The following is a 17,545-nucleotide window of genomic DNA, read 5'->3' as shown; positions in this document are numbered from 1 at the left end:
ACTCGAACAAAATAACAAAACCACCTTCAAACACCACGTCCGCTGACCTGCACGGCTTCTCAAACAATGTTTTGGTATGAAAAAAGAACTGCTACTCACAAACGGCCGCGCCACCTGGTGACGAAGCTAGGAACTACAACATGGCCTTCAGAACAATATTACTAAAATTATACTTTGGATAATACCGTTAAAAAATACACTTTGCATTTATTTGCAAAAATATATATTTTAAACATACATTTTAAAAATATATACAAAATGCTTTTCTGAAGTTGTACCCCGGTTTTTCTTTTAACGCCATAATATCTTAACAAATGAGAAAACAAAGGCCCATTATGTAGAAACTTTGATATCACCCTTAACTGTCCTGTCTATTAATATAGGAGGGAATGCATTTTAATTTCTGCGCTTGCCAATATGTTCATCCCCTATCTATTGTCCTGTTGATATGAAACTTCTAGCAGAAGATCTTAGAACAAGTGTGATTATGAAGAAAAGGTGAAATCCCTCTTAACTCTTAATTTCTCCAAGTTTGCAGGGGGATGCATTTTTTCCCAAATCAAATTATTAGCCTGTGGATATTTGCTTGCCCTATTTATTTTCCCCAAATATTGTCCTGTTGGTATGAAACTCATACCTTTAGCTCAGAGAACAGGTGACTATGTAGAAAAAGCTATTTCACTCTTAACTCTTTATTTCTTCATGTTTGAGGAGGGATGCATTTTTTGACAAAGCAAATTATTCATGTGGCAACAGCCATTCAGTTATCTTAAAAAATCCTTCACTCACACCTAATTTTATTCCCTCTCTCCTTTTACCCCCAGCCTTTCAGTTCATGTTTTTAAATCATTTCAGTCAATCTTCCTCAGTTGCATCAGTTTCAAAAATAAACATTTAGAATCAGAAAAGTACACAGAATTATTTTTTAATGCATTTATTCAGCAGGATTTGTTTTTAGAGCACAACAGCAGTGAAGTATTGAGGATGTTTACAGAATTTTGCTTGGTCTTATCTTAGTGAATTTATAGAGAATCAATGAAAAGAAAAAGAACAGATTTATTAAATGAATTATGCATAAAAAGAAAACCTGGTAGCAATGCAATTATTTCTATCAACTAACAAAGTAAGACAGCTACTTTCTCTCTGTATGAGTCTCTCCAGGTTGAATTTTACATTCATGTTGGTTAGTTTTCCATTCAAACTCTACAATCTTGGGCTCTGAAAGCTTTTAACTTTGATTAAAACAAGTTTTAATATTAAATCAAAGAAAATGAAACATGTTTATTCCACATCTATAACATCAAGTCATTTTGTTTTTTCAAAACTAAACATTTAGAATCAGATCGGTACTGGACCCAGAATAAAAAAAAATTGTTTATTGAGGAAGATTATTTTAGTATAGAACAACAAAGTATAGAGGATGTTGTTGATTATAAAATGTTGCTTAGCTAACCAAGCTATAGAATCAAATAAAAAGAACAGGTTTAGAAAATGAATTGTGATTAAAAAGAAAACATGGCAGCAATTCAGTAGCTTCTGTGAGCTAAGAAAATAAGATAGAAAACAACAGAGGCACCAACAGGAGCAGCAGGGTGGGACTGGTGCTGCTGGTGCTGCTGGTGCTGCTGGTGCTGCTGGTGCTGTTTGGGCTGCTGGCGCCGTTGCAGTAGTTGCCCCGGCAGCAGCTAACCTTTGCTCCAGGGGGCCGTGTAGTAAACTGACTCATCACTAAAGAAAACTGATCTGAGCACACCAACTTAGAGGCACATCCCTTCAACATGAAACGTTCTCCTTGTGTATATCCTGTGAAAATGAAAATAGTTATGATGCAAGTAACACATTTGGATCTGGTCTTAATGTTCTAGTGATGATAAATATGAAGCATGCAAACATGTTGGTGTCTTACCTCTTACTTTAAGGCAGTAGTTTTCATCCCCTGCACATTTAACGGTTTTCATGCAGTTTTCTTCATCACAGTTGAAGCACTTTTTTCTATTTGGAGTGGAGACTAAGATACAGAGATAGTTATTCAGTTTAAAAGAAATTAAGAATTATTATAATTTTTTCTTAAAAGCTTTAATTTTTTGTCACCAACTTGTTTCTTCTAAAACATGTATATGAAGCTGGAATTACCAAACTAAGTGTATTCTGTTTTTTAATCCAAATCTATAGTTAGTTAAAAAATGTTTGTGAGCACTGCAAATTCAAATTGTGCAAAGTATTGAAAAATACCATCAATGAATTAATTACCAAGTTTTGTGTAGTTAATCTGGGCATTGCAGAAATCTTCACTGCAGCACTTGCTGTTTTGTACAATTCTGTAAACTCCATAGCTGATAGAGTAGTTAAGACACAGTTCAGACGTAATGCAACCTTTGGAGTTGTGCTCAGACTTTGCACCACCTGTAATTAAAGAACACAAATTTTAAAATGATGAGTTCCCAAACTAAGAATCAACAACAGGAAACCTCACAAATACGTACCAAAATAATAGCCTTTTGTTGTTACTGCACAACGATCGTACTGTGAGGAACATTCAGGTGTTTCCTTAGGGCATTTTTCATAGCGGCTAGGTTCACATTTACATTTCAGGTTGTCAGCTAATTAAAACAAAGAGAAAATGAACATTTATTGTCAACAAAAGTATGAAGGAAACTATGATATTAAATTATTTCTAAATGCCAAAATCCTCTTCTTAACCAAGACAAAATGGCTGAATCACATCAGCACAAAATAGAGAGAGGGAAGAAAAAGTTTGAAAGGTTTAACAAGAAAAGTAGAAAAGAGATTATTATTGTAGTTTTTAATGGGAGAAAATCTAAATTTAATGAAATCACACTAAATAATGCAATGTTAGAATAATATTAATCGTAATCAAAAACTTGCCTTCCGGTAGAAACAGCACCACGAGCACCAAAGTGAAGAGGAACATTTTGCTGGTGGATTACAGGATTTCCTTGGAGGGGATCTACTCTCAGTTTTACACCTCCCCTAAATAAGCAGATCCTCCTGTTTGTGACTGGCAGATTTGTAGTGGATGCAAAAAGAAGCACAATGAAAAACAGGCCATTTTTTTATCCAATCACAGCGCTCTAATTGAATACAAGGAAATTGCTGTATGATATGAGCTCTTCTCAAAAAAAAATTATCTGGTAAAATCCTTGATGTTTGTCTAGATTGTTTTTTATAAGTCTGAGTATTTAATTATTGCAGCAAAAAATATTAAATGTGCCCAAGCCCGCCTTAACGCGTTAGCTTAGGCAACACAAATGCTAGTTGCTCCGTTAATTAAAACAAAGTAGCTATAAAAGCAGCCCGCCTTTACGCGATAGCTGCTTCAAACGCCTGTTTAACTGAAAAAATGTTTCTTTCCAAGCACTTACCGAGCCCAGCGCAGGCCTGTCCTGGTACTGCGGTCAGCGGCGTCTTCCTAGGATCGGTTAAGCGGAGCCAAGCTAGCCTGAATGTGCTGAGGGAGCTTAGCTGTAGTTCTTCACACGGGAAGAAACGATAATGAGTTGAGATGTTTTCTCAAGAACAGCCTGCAGACGTTGAACACAAAAACCACATGTGCAGCTCACAGATAAAGAGCTGTTTAGGTGCTAAAAGTCATATTTTATGTATATGTGAGCTTGATGGCTTTCTATAAACTTGGATGCTTTGAACACGTTCATTCTGGACTTCAACGTTAGGAAACTGTGAACTTTATTGAGTTTTTGAAGACAGTTTGTTCATATTTAACTCAGTTAAAACAATCACCTGTTGAAATCCTGAAAACTCCAAGTGAACAACGGTTCTTTGTGTGAGTATGTGCATGTGTACATGCAATGATTGCTTTTGAGTATAATAGTATAATTCAAAGCAATTCTATGTAGATTTTTGCATACAGGAGGTCAGAAGGTGTGGAGGGTTTGCATAGCGATAGGAACTTGAATTTAAACCCAAAATTCAAGTTCCTATTTTTCATATCAAGGTGCTAAGTGAAGCATATTACGCTCATCATAAGCACTGCAGTTTCCACTTCCTGTTTTTTTTTTTTTTTTTTTGCCGTAATGCGACCTATAGCTGATAGTCTGAACACAGGTCGGATTTTTTCGAAAGCGACCCAGGCAACTTGTGTATTTGATTCGTATCCGATCTTTTCAAATGTGACCTGAATCTTAAAGGCCGTGTTCATCAGACGTTAACGTCACTGATACTCAACAAATCTCACTAGTCTTCGTAAGCGGGAAGAAAAACAACAACCATGATGGACAATAATGAGGATTAAGTTGTTAATATGTTGCTCCTGTCGGTCAACAACTTCAAAATCATAAGCTTTGCTCCACTGTTAGCGTCCATGTTTACCTCCACAAACACTGAGCGCTTCTTCTTCTTCTTTATGGCGGTTGGCAAAACAATGAGCTCTCTCTCTATGTGTGACCTTATTGCGCCCTCTACTGGGCATACGGGACACTTTCAGGTCTATTGCGTTCATAGTAGATCACATACAGGTCGCATTAATTGGAAATGTGAAAGGTCACAGCAAAATGTAACCCATGTTTTATTATTATTTTTTTTACCTTGGTCAATTGGCAGTACTGGAAAATGTATAATACACTTAGTGTTGTGATTCTAGTATGAAGTTAAATTGGGGCCATAACGTTTGTTCAATAGAAGAAAAAGATTTGAACCTGACAGAAATACTCCAAACTACTTTTCAGATTTAAAGGTTTTTTTTTATTCCAGAGATTTATCATTATTATTTTTTACAGATTCAAACACAATGACTGCAGTTGTCCAGCTGTCAGTCATGAGTCCATGTCCTTGTCATCCGAGGTCCAGCCACCCAGGCCAAAACAGGGCCAGAAGTTTGAATCTGAAAAAAATGGACATATCTGAAGCTCAAAAATACCTTAAATCTGAAAAGTAGTTTTGAATATTTTCTTAGTTTCAAATGTTTTTTTTTAAATTTCAAACGTTTTTCCCAGTTTCATTTTTTTTTCTTCTGAAGAACCTTTGTGGCACCAATTTAGCTCCATACCTATGCAGATATTTTGGGTGAAAGGAGCTGGTGACAATAAAAAAAGTGAGAGCTTTGAAGAAAATTTTTTTATGATTCTGCAGTTCTTTAGACTAGAAGTTCAACCCAAATGGAAAAAAGTTCTTCAGCTGTGAAGGAGAAAACTGCATGAAATCCCTCAACTGTGAAGGGAATGAAAACTCCTGCATCACAGTATCAGGAAAGAGAATATCATGTTTTTACATAATGAGTATTTATCCTGCTAAGACCAGAAACAAACATGTTACTGACAACATAACTTTATTTTCATCTTCACAGTGAATGCAGCAGGAGATGGATCTGTTAGATGCAGAACAGTTTAGCTGTTGCCAGGACGACTACTGCAACAGGACCAGCAGTGCCAGTACGCCCCCTGCTGGTCCTGTTGCTGTCACTGTTATTTTCTGTCTCATGCTCGTAGCTTATAGAAACAACAGAATTGCTGCCATGTTTTCTTTTTAAGCATATTTAATTTAATAAGTCTGCTCTTTTTCTTTGAGCTGATTCTCTATAAATTTAGTAAACAAAGACCAAAATATATAAAAAAAATCTGATTCTAAATGTTTATTAGCAAAAATATATTTTGTGAAAGATAACATTGAAGCAACATGTGTCAGAGGTATGAATAAATGCAGAAGTTTTTGATCTGTGCCGAATTTATAAAGTGTGAAAATGTGGAGTTAAAGAGTTGTTAGTGCCCCCTGGTGGTGGCTAAATCTTACCGCACCTGGTATTACTATATCAGGTGCTTTTGTCACCACCAGGGGGCACTAAAGACTTTTGCATTTTCACACTCTTTAACTCACCATTGACCACTTCTACATGTATTCTTACCTCTGCTGTGATACATTTTTGCTTTAGTATCATCTTTCACATTTTAGCGAAAGAGCCAGTAAAAGCTTCCAGCACCTGGTATTCCCAGGCAGTCTCCCATTCAAGTATTAACCAGGCCCGACCCAGACGAGATCGGCGTAGATGGGAAGGAGGCGCATGATGAGGTGATTGACTGAGCAGATGAAAAGAAAAGCATCTTCCAGTTTGAATTTACACCAAGGTTCATCACAGTGCATTTATGCTTTATGCTTTAATTTTAAAGACTGATGATTACAGCTCACAGATTTTTAAATGAACATGATTCATTGTTGGTCCTTTAGTCTTGCAGAAGAGGAAATCTTGTGTCCAGTGAAACCAGTTTCCAGCACTTTGCTGCAGTTAGAGAATAAAGCAGAGGTGTGAGCCAAGAGCCATTTCAAGACATTTGTGAGCTTTAAGCACAAATAATCTGTTTGATCCCCAAAATAACAAAACGATCTGATTTTACAGGAAAAACTGATATAGTTTTGAATATTTATTAGCACAGTTCCATGATTACATCTTGCCATGTAGTCTGGTTGTTTATAACAAACTACTAACCTTGATAGCTCAAGGTTAGTAGTTTGAACCTTGAATTATCCAAAACGTATAGAAACAGCAAGTTATTCAATATTCTGTTTAATTAAAGAGATCAAACAGAAAATGATAATAGTTTTTACACATTTTAACATAAAATGCTTCAAAATTAAATAAATGTGCATCATCAGAATCTTTGGACCAATAAGCTGAGGACAAAGCCAGATAGTGTGGATCAACTTGCCTGGAGAATGTTGGCCTCTATCACAGGCAGGAGAAACGTTGGTGTAAAACTTGGCCAGACGTGTTTAGTGTAATAAGTGCAATAAACAAGTTTGCATTGAATTAGATTATGTCTGGCACAAATAGAGGACTTATGCACTATTGACAGGATTAGTGTCCAAAGATCCTCTGAACATTTGGATAAAACATGTTTGATAAATTAATCTATTTAAATTGAGTAAATGCAAAACATTATGTATTTGAAAGTGGTGAGAATTTTAGATTGTAAAGGGTTAACACTGTACGATTCGGAAATGCCCAGATGATGCACCATTTCTGCTCAATCAAACCTGTTAACTGTAAAATAAATACATTTTAAAAACATGCTTCTATGCTCTTTTTAAATATGTATTTTTGGTACACTTTCTGAAATGCATTTGCTCTGAAATGTAATTATAATTAAACATACACTTCCTGGCCAAAAAAAAAGTCGCCACCTGGATTTAACTAAGCAAATAGGTACAAGCCTCCTATTGGATAAGTACTGCATAGGCGATTATCTTTCAGCTGGCAACAAGATATTTAACCACAGCTGATGCAATGAGTAACTCCTCATTTCTTAAACAACCATGGCAAAAGACACATCCTGTGGTTGTGGAAAAGATGTTAGTCTGTTTAAGAAGGGTCAAATCATTGGCATGCATCAAGCAGAGAAAACATCTAAGGAGATTGCAGAAACTACTAGAATTGGGTTAAGAACTGTCCAACGCATCATTAAAAACTGGAAGGATGGTGGGGAACCATCGTTTTCCAGGAAGAAATGTGGTCGGAAAAAAATCCTGAATGATCGTGATCGGCGATTACTTAAACGTTTGGTCAAATCGAAGAAAAACAACAGCAGAACTCAGGAGTATGTTTAATTGTGAACGCAAAAGCATTTCCACACCCACAATGTGAAGGGAACTCAAGGGGTTGGGATTGAACAGCTGTGTAGCCGTAAGAAAACCTCTAATCAGTAAGGCTAACCAGAAAAAAAGGCTTCAGTTTGCTAGGGAGCATAAAGATTGGACTCTGGAGGAATGGAAGAGGGTCATGTGGTCTGATGAGTCCAGATTTACCCTGTTCCAGAGTGATGGGCGCATCAGGGTAAGAAGAGAGGCAGGTGAAGTGATGCACCCATCATGCCTAGTGCCTACTGTACAAGCCTGTGGGGGCAGTGCTATGATCTGGGGTTGCTGCAGTTGGTCAGGTCTAGGTTCAGCAACATTGTGTGCCCAAAGAATGAGGTCAGCTGACTACCTGAATATACTGAATGACCAGGTTATTCCATCAATGGATTTTGTCTTCCCAAATGGAACAGGCATATTCCAAGATGACAATGCCAGGATTCATCGGGCTCACATTGTGAAAGAGTGGTTCAGGGAGCATGAGACATCTTTTTCACACATGGATTGGCCACCACAGAGTCCAGACCTTAACCCCATTGAGAATCTTTGGGATGTGCTGGAGAAGGCTTTGCGCAGTGGTCAGACTCTCCCATCATCAATACAAGATCTTGGTGAAAGATTAATGCAACACTGGGTGGAAATAAATCTTGTGACACTGCAGAAGCTTATTGAAATCCCTCTTAACTATTAATTTCTCCAAGTTTGCAGGGGGATGCATTTTTTCCCAAAGCAAATTATTAGCCTGCCGATATTTGCTTGCCCTATTTATTTTCCCCAAATATTGTCCTGTTGGTATGAAACTCATACCTTTAGCTCAGAGAACAGGTGATTATGTAGAAAAAGCTATTTCACTCTTAACTCTTTATTTCTTCATGTTTGAGGAGGGATGCATTTTTTGACAAAGCAAATTATTCATGTGGCAACAGCCATTCAGTTATCTTAAAAAAATCCTTCACTCACACCTAATTTTATTCCCTCTCTCCTTTTACCCCCAGCCTTTCAGTTCACGTTTTTAAATCATTTCAGTCAATCTTCCTCAGTTGCATCAGTTTCAAAAATAAACATTTAGAATCAGAAAAGTACACAGAATTATTTTTTAATGCATTTATTCAGCAGGATTTGTTTTTAGAGCACAACAGCAGTGAAGTATTGAGGATGTTTACAGAATTTTGCTTGGTTTTATCTTAGTGAATTTATAGAGAATCAATGAAAAGAAAAATAACAGATTTATTAAATGAATTATGCATAAAAAGAAAACCTGGTAGCAATGCAATTATTTCTATCAGCTAAGAAAGTAAGACAGCTACTTTCTCTCTGAGTCTCTCCAGGTTGAATTTTACATTCATGTTGGTTAGTTTTCCATTCAAACTCTACAATCTTGGGCTCTGAAAGCTTTGAACTTTTCTTTGATTAAAACAAGTTTTAATATTAAATCAAAGAAAATGAAACATGTTTATTCCACATCTATAACGTCAAGTCATTTTATTTTTTCAAAACTAAACATTTAGAATCAGATCGGTACTGGACCCAGAATAAAAAAAAATTGTGTTTATTGAGGAAGATTTTTTTAGTATAGAACAACAAAGTATAGAGGATGTTGTTGATTATAACATGTTGCTTAGCTAACCAAGCTATAGAATCAAATAAAAAGAACAGGTTTAGAAAATGAATTGTGATGAAAAGGAAAACATGGCAGCAATTCAGTAGCTTCTGTGAGCTAAGAAAATAAGTTAGAAAACAACAGAGGCACCAACAGGAGCAGCAGGGTGGGATTGGTGCTGCTGGCGCTGTTGCAGTAGTTGCCCCGGCAGCAGCTAATCTTTGCTCCAGAGGCCTGTGAAGTTAACTGATTCAACATTGAAGAAAAATGATCTGAGCACACCAACTCAGAGCCACATCCCTTCACTACCAGACTTACTCCTTGTGCATGTCCTGTGAAAATGAAAATAAAGTTATGATGTCATAAACACATGGATCTGGTCATAATGTTCTTGTGATGATAAATATGAAGCATGCAAACATGTTGGCCTCTTACCTGTTACTTTAATGCAGTAGTTTTCATCCCCTGCACAGTTAAGGGTTTTCATGCAGTTTTTTCCGTCACAGCTCAAGCACTTTTTTCCATTTGGAGTGGAGACTAAGATACAGAGATAGTTATTCAGTTTAAAAGAAATTAAGAATTATTATAATTTTTTCTTAAAAGCTTACATTTTTTGTCACCAACTTGTTTCTCCTAAAACATGTATATGAAGCTGGAATTACCAAACTAAGTGTATTCTGTTTTTTAATCCAAATCTATAGTTAGTTAAAAAAAGTTTGTGAGCACTGCAAATTCAATTTGTGCAAAGTATTGAAAAACATAATCAGGGAATTAATTACCAGGTTTTGTGTAGTTAATCTGGGCGTTGCAGAGATCTTCACTGCAGCACCTGCTGTTTTGTACAATTCTGTAAACTCCATAGTTGACAGAGTAGTTAAGACACAGTTCAGACATAATGCAACCTTTGTAGTTCCGCTCAGAAACCTTATCATCTGTAATTAAAGAACACAAATTTTAAAATGATGAGTTCCCAAACTAAGAATCATCAACAGGAAACCTCACAAATACGTACCTGAAAAATAGCCTTGTGTTGCTGCTGAACAACGATCGTACTTTGAGGGACATTCAGTTGTTTCCTTAGCGCAGGATCCATAGAGGCCAGATTCACATTTACATTTCAGGTTGTCAGCTAATTAAAACAAAGAGAAAATGAACTTTTATTGTCAACAAAAGTTTGAAGGAAACTATTATATAAAATTATTTCTAAATGCCAAAATCCTCTTCTTAACCAAGACAAAATGGCTGAATCACATCAGCACAAAATACAGAGAGGGAAGAAAAAGTTTGAAAGGTTTAACAAGAAAAGTAGAAAAGAGATTATTATTGTAGTTTTCAATGGGAGAAAAGGAGAACAGCAAAGTTTAATGAAATCACACTAAATAATGCAATGTTAGAATAATATTAATCGTAATCAAAAACTTGCCTTCCGGTAGAAACAGCACCACGAGCATCAAAGTGAAGAGGAACATTTTGCTGGTGGATTACAGGATTTCCTTGGAGGGGATCTACTCCCAGTTTTATACCTCCCCTAAATAAGCAGATCCTCCTGTTTGTGACTGGCAGATTTGTAGTGGATGCAAAAAGACGCACAATGAAAAACAGGCCATTTTTTTTTATCCAATCACAGCGCTCTAAATGAATACAAGGAAATTGCTGTATGATATGAGCTCTTCTGAAAAAATAATTATCTAGTAAAATCCTTGATGTTTGTCTAGATTGTTTTTATAAGTCTGAGTATTTAATTATTGCAGCAAAAAATATTAAATGTGCCCAAGCCCGCCTTAACGCGTTAGCTTAGCCAACACAAATGCTAGTTGCTCCGTTAATTAAAACAAAGTAGCTATAAAAGCAGCCCGCCTTTACGCGGTAGCTGCTTCAAACGCCTGTTTAACTGAAAAAATGTTTCTTTCCAAGCACTTACCGAGCCCAGCGCAGGCCTGTCCTGGTACTGCGGTCAGCGGCGTCTTCCTAGGATCGGTTAAGCGGAGCCAAGCTAGCCTGAATGTGCTGAGGGAGCTTAGCTGTAGTTCTTCACACGGGAAGAAACGATAATGAGTTGAGATGTTTTCTCAAGAACAGCCTGCAGACGTTGAACACAAAAACCACATGTGCAGCTCACAGATAAAGAGTTGTTTAGGTGCTAAAAGTCATATTTTATGTATATGTGAGCTTGATGGCTTTCTATAAACTTGGATGCTTTGAACACGTTCATTCTGGACTTCAACGTTAGGAAACTGTGAACTTTATTGAGTTTTTGAAGACAGTTTGTTCATATTTAACTGCAGTTAAAACAATCACCTGTTGAAATCCTGAAAACTCCAAGTGAACAACGGGTCTTTGTGTGAGTATGTGCATGTGTACATGCAATGATTGCTTTTGAGTATAATAGTACAATTCAAAGCAATTCTATGTAGATTTTTGCATACAGGAGGTCAGAAGGTGTGGAGGGTTTGCATAGCGATAGGAACTTGAATTTAAACCCAAAATTCAAGTTCCTATTTTTCATATCAAGGTGCTAAGTGAAGCATATTACGCTCATCATAAGCACTGCAGTTTCCACTTCCTGTTTTTTTTTTTTTTTTTTTTTTGCCGTAATGCGACCTATAGCTGATAGTCTGAATACAGGTCGCATTTTTTCGAAAGCGACCCAGGCAACTTGTGTATTTGATTCGTATCCGATCTTTTCAAATGTGACCTGAATCTTAAAGGCCGTGTTCATCAGACGTTAATTTCACTGATACTCAACAAATCTCACTAGTCTTCGTAAGCGGGAAGAAAAACAACAACCATGATGGACAATAATGAGGATTAAGTTGTTAATATGTTGCTCCTGTCGGTCAACAACTTCAAAATAATAAGCTTTGCTCCACTGTTAGCGTCCATGTTTACCTCCACAAACACTGAGCGCTTCTTCTTCTTCTTTATGGCGGTTGGCAAAACAATGAGCTCTCTCTCTATGTGTGACCTTATTGCGCCCTCTACTGGGCATACGGGACACTTTCAGGTCTATTGCCGTTCACAGTAGATCACATACAGGTCGCATTAATTGGGAAATGTAAAAGGTCACAGCAAAAAAATCTGATTTGACAAAAAATCAGAATTGGGTCACTTCAGACTGCAGTGTGAACACAGCCTATATTTTAGGCAGCTGTTAGATGTAGAGAGACGATGACAGTGACCAGCAGAGCAATCATCATGCACTATGTGATGTACATATTTGACTTTATAAAGATGGCTTTAACTGATTAATAACTCTACTTTTGTCTGATTTGTTTCTGTATGAAATAAATATTTAATATGTAACCCATGTTTTATTGTTATTTTTTTACCTTGGTCAATTGGCAGTACTGGAAAATGTATAATACACTTAGTGTTGTGATTCTAGTATGAAATTAAATTGGGGCCATAAAGTTTGTTCAATAGGAGAAAAAGATTTGAACCTGACAGAAATACTCCAAACTACTTTTCAGATTTAATGTTTTTTTTGATTCCAGAGATTTATTATTATTATTTTTTACAGATTCAAACACAATGACTACAGTTGTCCAGCTGTCAGTCATGAGTCCATGTCCTTGTCATCCGAGGTCCAGCCACCCAGGCCAAAACAGGGCCAGAAGTTTGAATCTGAAAAAAATGGACATAAGCTCAAAAATACCTTAAATCTGAAAAGTAGTTTTGAATATTTTCTTAGTTTCAAATGTTATTTTTTAATTTCAAACGTTTTTCCCAGTTTCATTTTTTTTTCTTCTGAAGAACCTTTGTGGTCCCAATTTAGCTCCATACCTATGCAGATATTTTGGGTGAAAGGAACTGGTGACAATAAAAAAAAGTGAGAGCTTTGAAGAAAAAATTGTTATGATTCTGCAGTTCTTTAGACTTGAAGTTCAACCCAAATGGAAAAAAGTTCTTCAGCTGTGAAGGAGAAAACTGCATGAAATCCCTCAACTGTGAAGGGAATGAAAACTCCTGCATCACAGTATCAGGAAAGAGAATATCATGTTTTTACATAATGAATATTTATCCTGCTAAGACCAGAAACAAACACGTTACTGACAACATAACTTTATTTTCATCTTCACAGTGAATGCAGCAGGAGATGGATCTGTTAGATGCAGAATAGTTTAGCTGTTGCCAGGACGACTACTGCAACAGGACCAGCAGTGCCAGTACGCCCCCTGCTGGTCCTGTTGCTGTCACTGTTATTTTCTGTCTCATGTTCGTAGCTTAAAGAAACAACAGCATTGCTGCCATGTTTTCTTTTTAAGCATATTTCATTTAATAAGTCTGCTCTTTTTTGTAGCTGATTCTCTATAAATTTAGTAAACAAAGACCAAAATATATAAAAAATTCTGATTCTAAATGTTTATTAGCAAAAATATATTTTGTGAAAGATAACATTGAAGCAACATGTGTCAGAGGTATGAATAAACGCAGAAGTTTTTGATCTGTGCCGAATTTATAAAGTGTGAAAATGTGGAGTTAAAGAGTTGTTAGTGCCCCCTGGTGGTGGCTACATCTTACCGCACCTGGTATTACTATATCAGGTGCTTTTGTCACCACCAGGGGGCACTAAAGACTTTTGCATTTTCACACTCTTTAACTCACCACTGACCACTTCTACATGTATTCTTACCTCTGCTGTGATACATTTTTGCTTTAGTATCATCTTTCACATTTTAGCAAAAGAGCCAGTAAAAGCTTCCAGCACCTGGTATTCCCAGGCAGTCTCCCATTCAAGTATTAACCAGGCCCGACCCAGACGAGATCGGCGTAGATGGGAAGGAGGCGCATGATGAGGTGATTGACTGAGCAGATGAAAAGAAAAGCATCTTCCAGTTTGAATTTACACCAAGGTTCATCACAGTGCATTTTATGCTTTATGCTTTAATTTTAAAGACTGATGATTACAGCTCACAGATTTTTAAATGAACATGATTCATTGTTGGTCCTTTAGTCTTGCAGAAGAGGAAATCTTGTGTCCAATGAAACCAGTTTCCAGCACTTTGCTGCAGTTAGAGAATAAAGCAGAGGTGTGAGCCAAGAGCCATTTCAAGACATTTGTGAGCTTTAAGCACAAATAATCTGTTTGATCCCCAAAATAACAAAACGATCTGATTTTACAGGAAAAACTGATATAGTTTTGAATATTTATTAGCACAGTTCCATGATTACATCTTGCCATGTAGTCTGGTTGTTTATAACAAACTACTAACCTTGATAGCTCAAGGTTAGTAGTTTGAACCTTGAATTATCCAAAACGTATAGAAACAGCAAGTTATTCAATATTCTGTTTAATTAAAGAGATCAAACAGAAAATGATAATAGTTTTTACACATTTTAACATAAAATGCTTCAAAATTAAATAAATGTGCATCATCAGAATCTTTGGACCAATAAGCTGAGGACAAAGCCAGATAGTGTGGATCAACTTGCCTGGAGAATGTTGGCCTCCATCACAGGCAGGAGAAACGTTGGTGTAAAACTTGGCCAGACGTGTTTAGTATAATAAGTGCAATAAACAAGTTTGCATTGAATTAGATTATGTCTGGCACAAATAGAGGACTTATGCACTATTGACAGGATTAGTGTCCAAAGATCCTCTGAACATTTGGATAAAACATGTTTGATAAATTAATCTATTTAAATTGAGTAAATGCAAAACATTATGTATTTGAAAGTGGTGAGAATTTTAGATTGTAAAGGGTTAACACTGTACGATTCGGAAATGCCCAGATGATGCACCATTTCTGCTCAATCAAACCTGTTAACTGTAAAATAAATACATTTTAAAAACATGCTTCTATGCTCTTTTTAAATATGTATTTTTGGTACACTTTCTGAAATGCATTTGCTCTGAAATGTAATTATAATTAAACATACACTTCCTGGCCAAAAAAAAAGTCGCCACCTGGATTTAACTAAGCAAATAGGTACAAGCCTCCTATTGGATAAGTACTGCATAGGCGATTATCTTTCAGCTGGCAACAAGATATTTAACCACAGCTGATGCAATGAGTAACTCCTCATTTCTTAAACAACCATGGCAAAAGACACATCCTGTGGTTGTGGAAAAGATGTTAGTCTGTTTAAGAAGGGTCAAATCATTGGCATGCATCAAGCAGAGAAAACATCTAAGGAGATTGCAGAAACTACTAGAATTGGGTTAAGAACTGTCCAACGCATCATTAAAAACTGGAAGGATGGTGGGGAACCATCGTTTTCCAGGAAGAAATGTGGTCGGAAAAAAATCCTGAATGATCGTGATCGGCGATTACTTAAACGTTTGGTCAAATCGAAGAAAAACAACAGCAGAACTCAGGAGTATGTTTAATTGTGAACGCAAAAGCATTTCCACACGCACAATGCGAAGGGAACTCAAGGGGTTGGGATTGAACAGCTGTGTAGCCGTAAGAAAACCTCTAATCAGTAAGGCTAACCAGAAAAAAAGGCTTCAGTTTGCTAGGGAGCATAAAGATTGGACTCTGGAGGAATGGAAGAGGGTCATGTGGTCTGATGAGTCCAGATTTACCCTGTTCCAGAGTGATGGGCGCATCAGGGTAAGAAGAGAGGCAGGTGAAGTGATGCACCCATCATGCCTAGTGCCTACTGTACAAGCCTGTGGGGGCAGTGCTATGATCTGGGGTTGCTGCAGTTGGTCCGGTCTAGGTTCAGCAACATTGTGTGCCCAAAGAATGAGGTCAGCTGACTACCTGAATATACTGAATGACCAGGTTATTCCATCAATGGATTTTGTCTTCCCAAATGGAACAGGCAAATTCCAAGATGACAATGCCAGGATTCATCGGGCTCACATTGTGAAAGAGTGGTTCAGGGAGCATGAGACATCTTTTTCACACATGGATTGGCCACCACAGAGTCCAGACCTTAACCCCATTGAGAATCTTTGGGATGTGCTGGAGAAGGCTTTGCGCAGTGGTCAGACTCTCCCATCATCAATACAAGATCTTGGTGAAAGATTAATGCAACACTGGGTGGAAATAAATCTTGTGACACTGCAGAAGCTTATTGAAATCCCTCTTAACTATTAATTTCTCCATGTTAGCAGGGGGATGCATTTTTTCCCAAAGCAAATTATTAGCCTGCCGATATTTGCTTGCCCTATTTATTTTCCCCAAATATTGTCCTGTTGGTATGAAACTCACACCTTTAGCTCAGAGAACAGGTGATTATGTAGGAAAAGCTATTTCACTCTTAACTCTTTATTTCTTCATGTTTGAGGAGGGATGCATTTTTTGACAAAGCAAATTATTCATGTGGCAACAGCCATTCAGTTATCTTAAAAAAATCCTTCACTCACACCTAATTTTATTCCCTCTCTCCTTTTACCCCCAGCCTTTCAGTTCATGTTTTTAAATCATTTCAGTCAATCTTCCTCAGTTGCATCAGTTTCAAAAATAAACATTTAGAATCAGAAAAGTACACAGAATTATTTTTTAATGCATTTATTCAGCAGGATTTGTTTTTAGAGCACAACAGCAGTGAAGTATTGACGATGTTTACAGAATTTTGCTTGGTTTTATCTTAGTGAATTTATAGAGAATCAATGAAAAGAAAAATAACAGATTTATTAAATGAATTATGCATAAAAAGAAAACCTGGTAGCAATGCAATTATTTCTATCAGCTAAGAAAGTAAGACAGCTACTTTCTCTCTGAGTCTCTCCAGGTTGAATTTTACATTCATGTTGGTTAGTTTTCCATTCAAACTCTACAATCTTGGGCTCTGAAAGCTTTTAACTTTTCTTTGATTAAAACAAGTTTTAATATTAAATCAAAGAAAATGAAACATGTTTATTCCACATCTATAACGTCAAGTCATTTTATTTTTTCAAAACTAAACATTTAGAATCAGATCGGTACTGGACCCAGAATAAAAAAAAATTGTGTTTATTGAGGAAGATTTTTTTAGTATAGAACAACAAAGTATAGAGGATGTTGTTGATTATAACATGTTGCTTAGCTAACCAAGCTATAGAATCAAATAAAAAGAACAGGTTTAGAAAATGAATTGTGATGAAAAGGAAAACATGGCAGCAATTCAGTAGCTTCTGTGAGCTAAGAAAATAAGTTAGAAAACAACAGAGGCACCAACAGGAGCAGCAGGGTGGGACTGGTGCTGCTGGCGCCGTTGCAGTAGTTGCCCTGGCAGCAGCTAATCTTTGCTCCAGAGGCCTGTGAAGTTAACTGATTCAACATTGAAGAAAAATGATCTGAGCACACCAACTCAGAGCCACATCCCTTCACTACCAGACTTACTCCTTGTGCATGTCCTGTGAAAATGAAAATAAAGTTATGATGTCATAAACACATGGATCTGGTCATAATG

General features: G+C 36.8%; 1 protein-coding gene and 1 long non-coding RNA gene across 2 annotated transcripts; one reads left to right on the top strand and one right to left on the bottom strand.

Moving 5' to 3' along the window:
* Window positions 1-918: 918 nt before the first annotated feature.
* LOC116718781 (urokinase plasminogen activator surface receptor-like) lies at window positions 919-10,190 on the bottom strand. Its single transcript, XM_032561007.1, has 3 exons — window positions 9,979-10,190; window positions 9,635-9,736; window positions 919-1,803 (listed from the first exon to the last, which is right to left on the bottom strand). Exons 1-3 carry the CDS (start codon window positions 10,091-10,093, stop codon window positions 1,544-1,546), a joined length of 477 nt encoding a protein of 158 aa, XP_032416898.1. The 5' UTR covers window positions 10,094-10,190; the 3' UTR covers window positions 919-1,543.
* Window positions 1,524-17,480, top strand: LOC116718791 (uncharacterized). Its single transcript, XR_004338988.1, has 3 exons — window positions 1,524-1,619; window positions 6,513-6,515; window positions 17,354-17,480. It is a non-coding gene; the product is annotated as an uncharacterized LOC116718791 (long non-coding RNA).
* Window positions 17,481-17,545: the final 65 nt, after the last annotated feature.

The sequence above is a fragment of the Xiphophorus hellerii genome, chromosome 4 (assembly GCF_003331165.1).
Source record: "Xiphophorus hellerii strain 12219 chromosome 4, Xiphophorus_hellerii-4.1, whole genome shotgun sequence".
NCBI classification, from domain to species: domain Eukaryota; kingdom Metazoa; phylum Chordata; class Actinopteri; order Cyprinodontiformes; family Poeciliidae; genus Xiphophorus; species Xiphophorus hellerii.
Note: the sequence above shows the minus strand (reverse complement) of the source record. Positions and strands in the feature narration are given on the sequence as shown.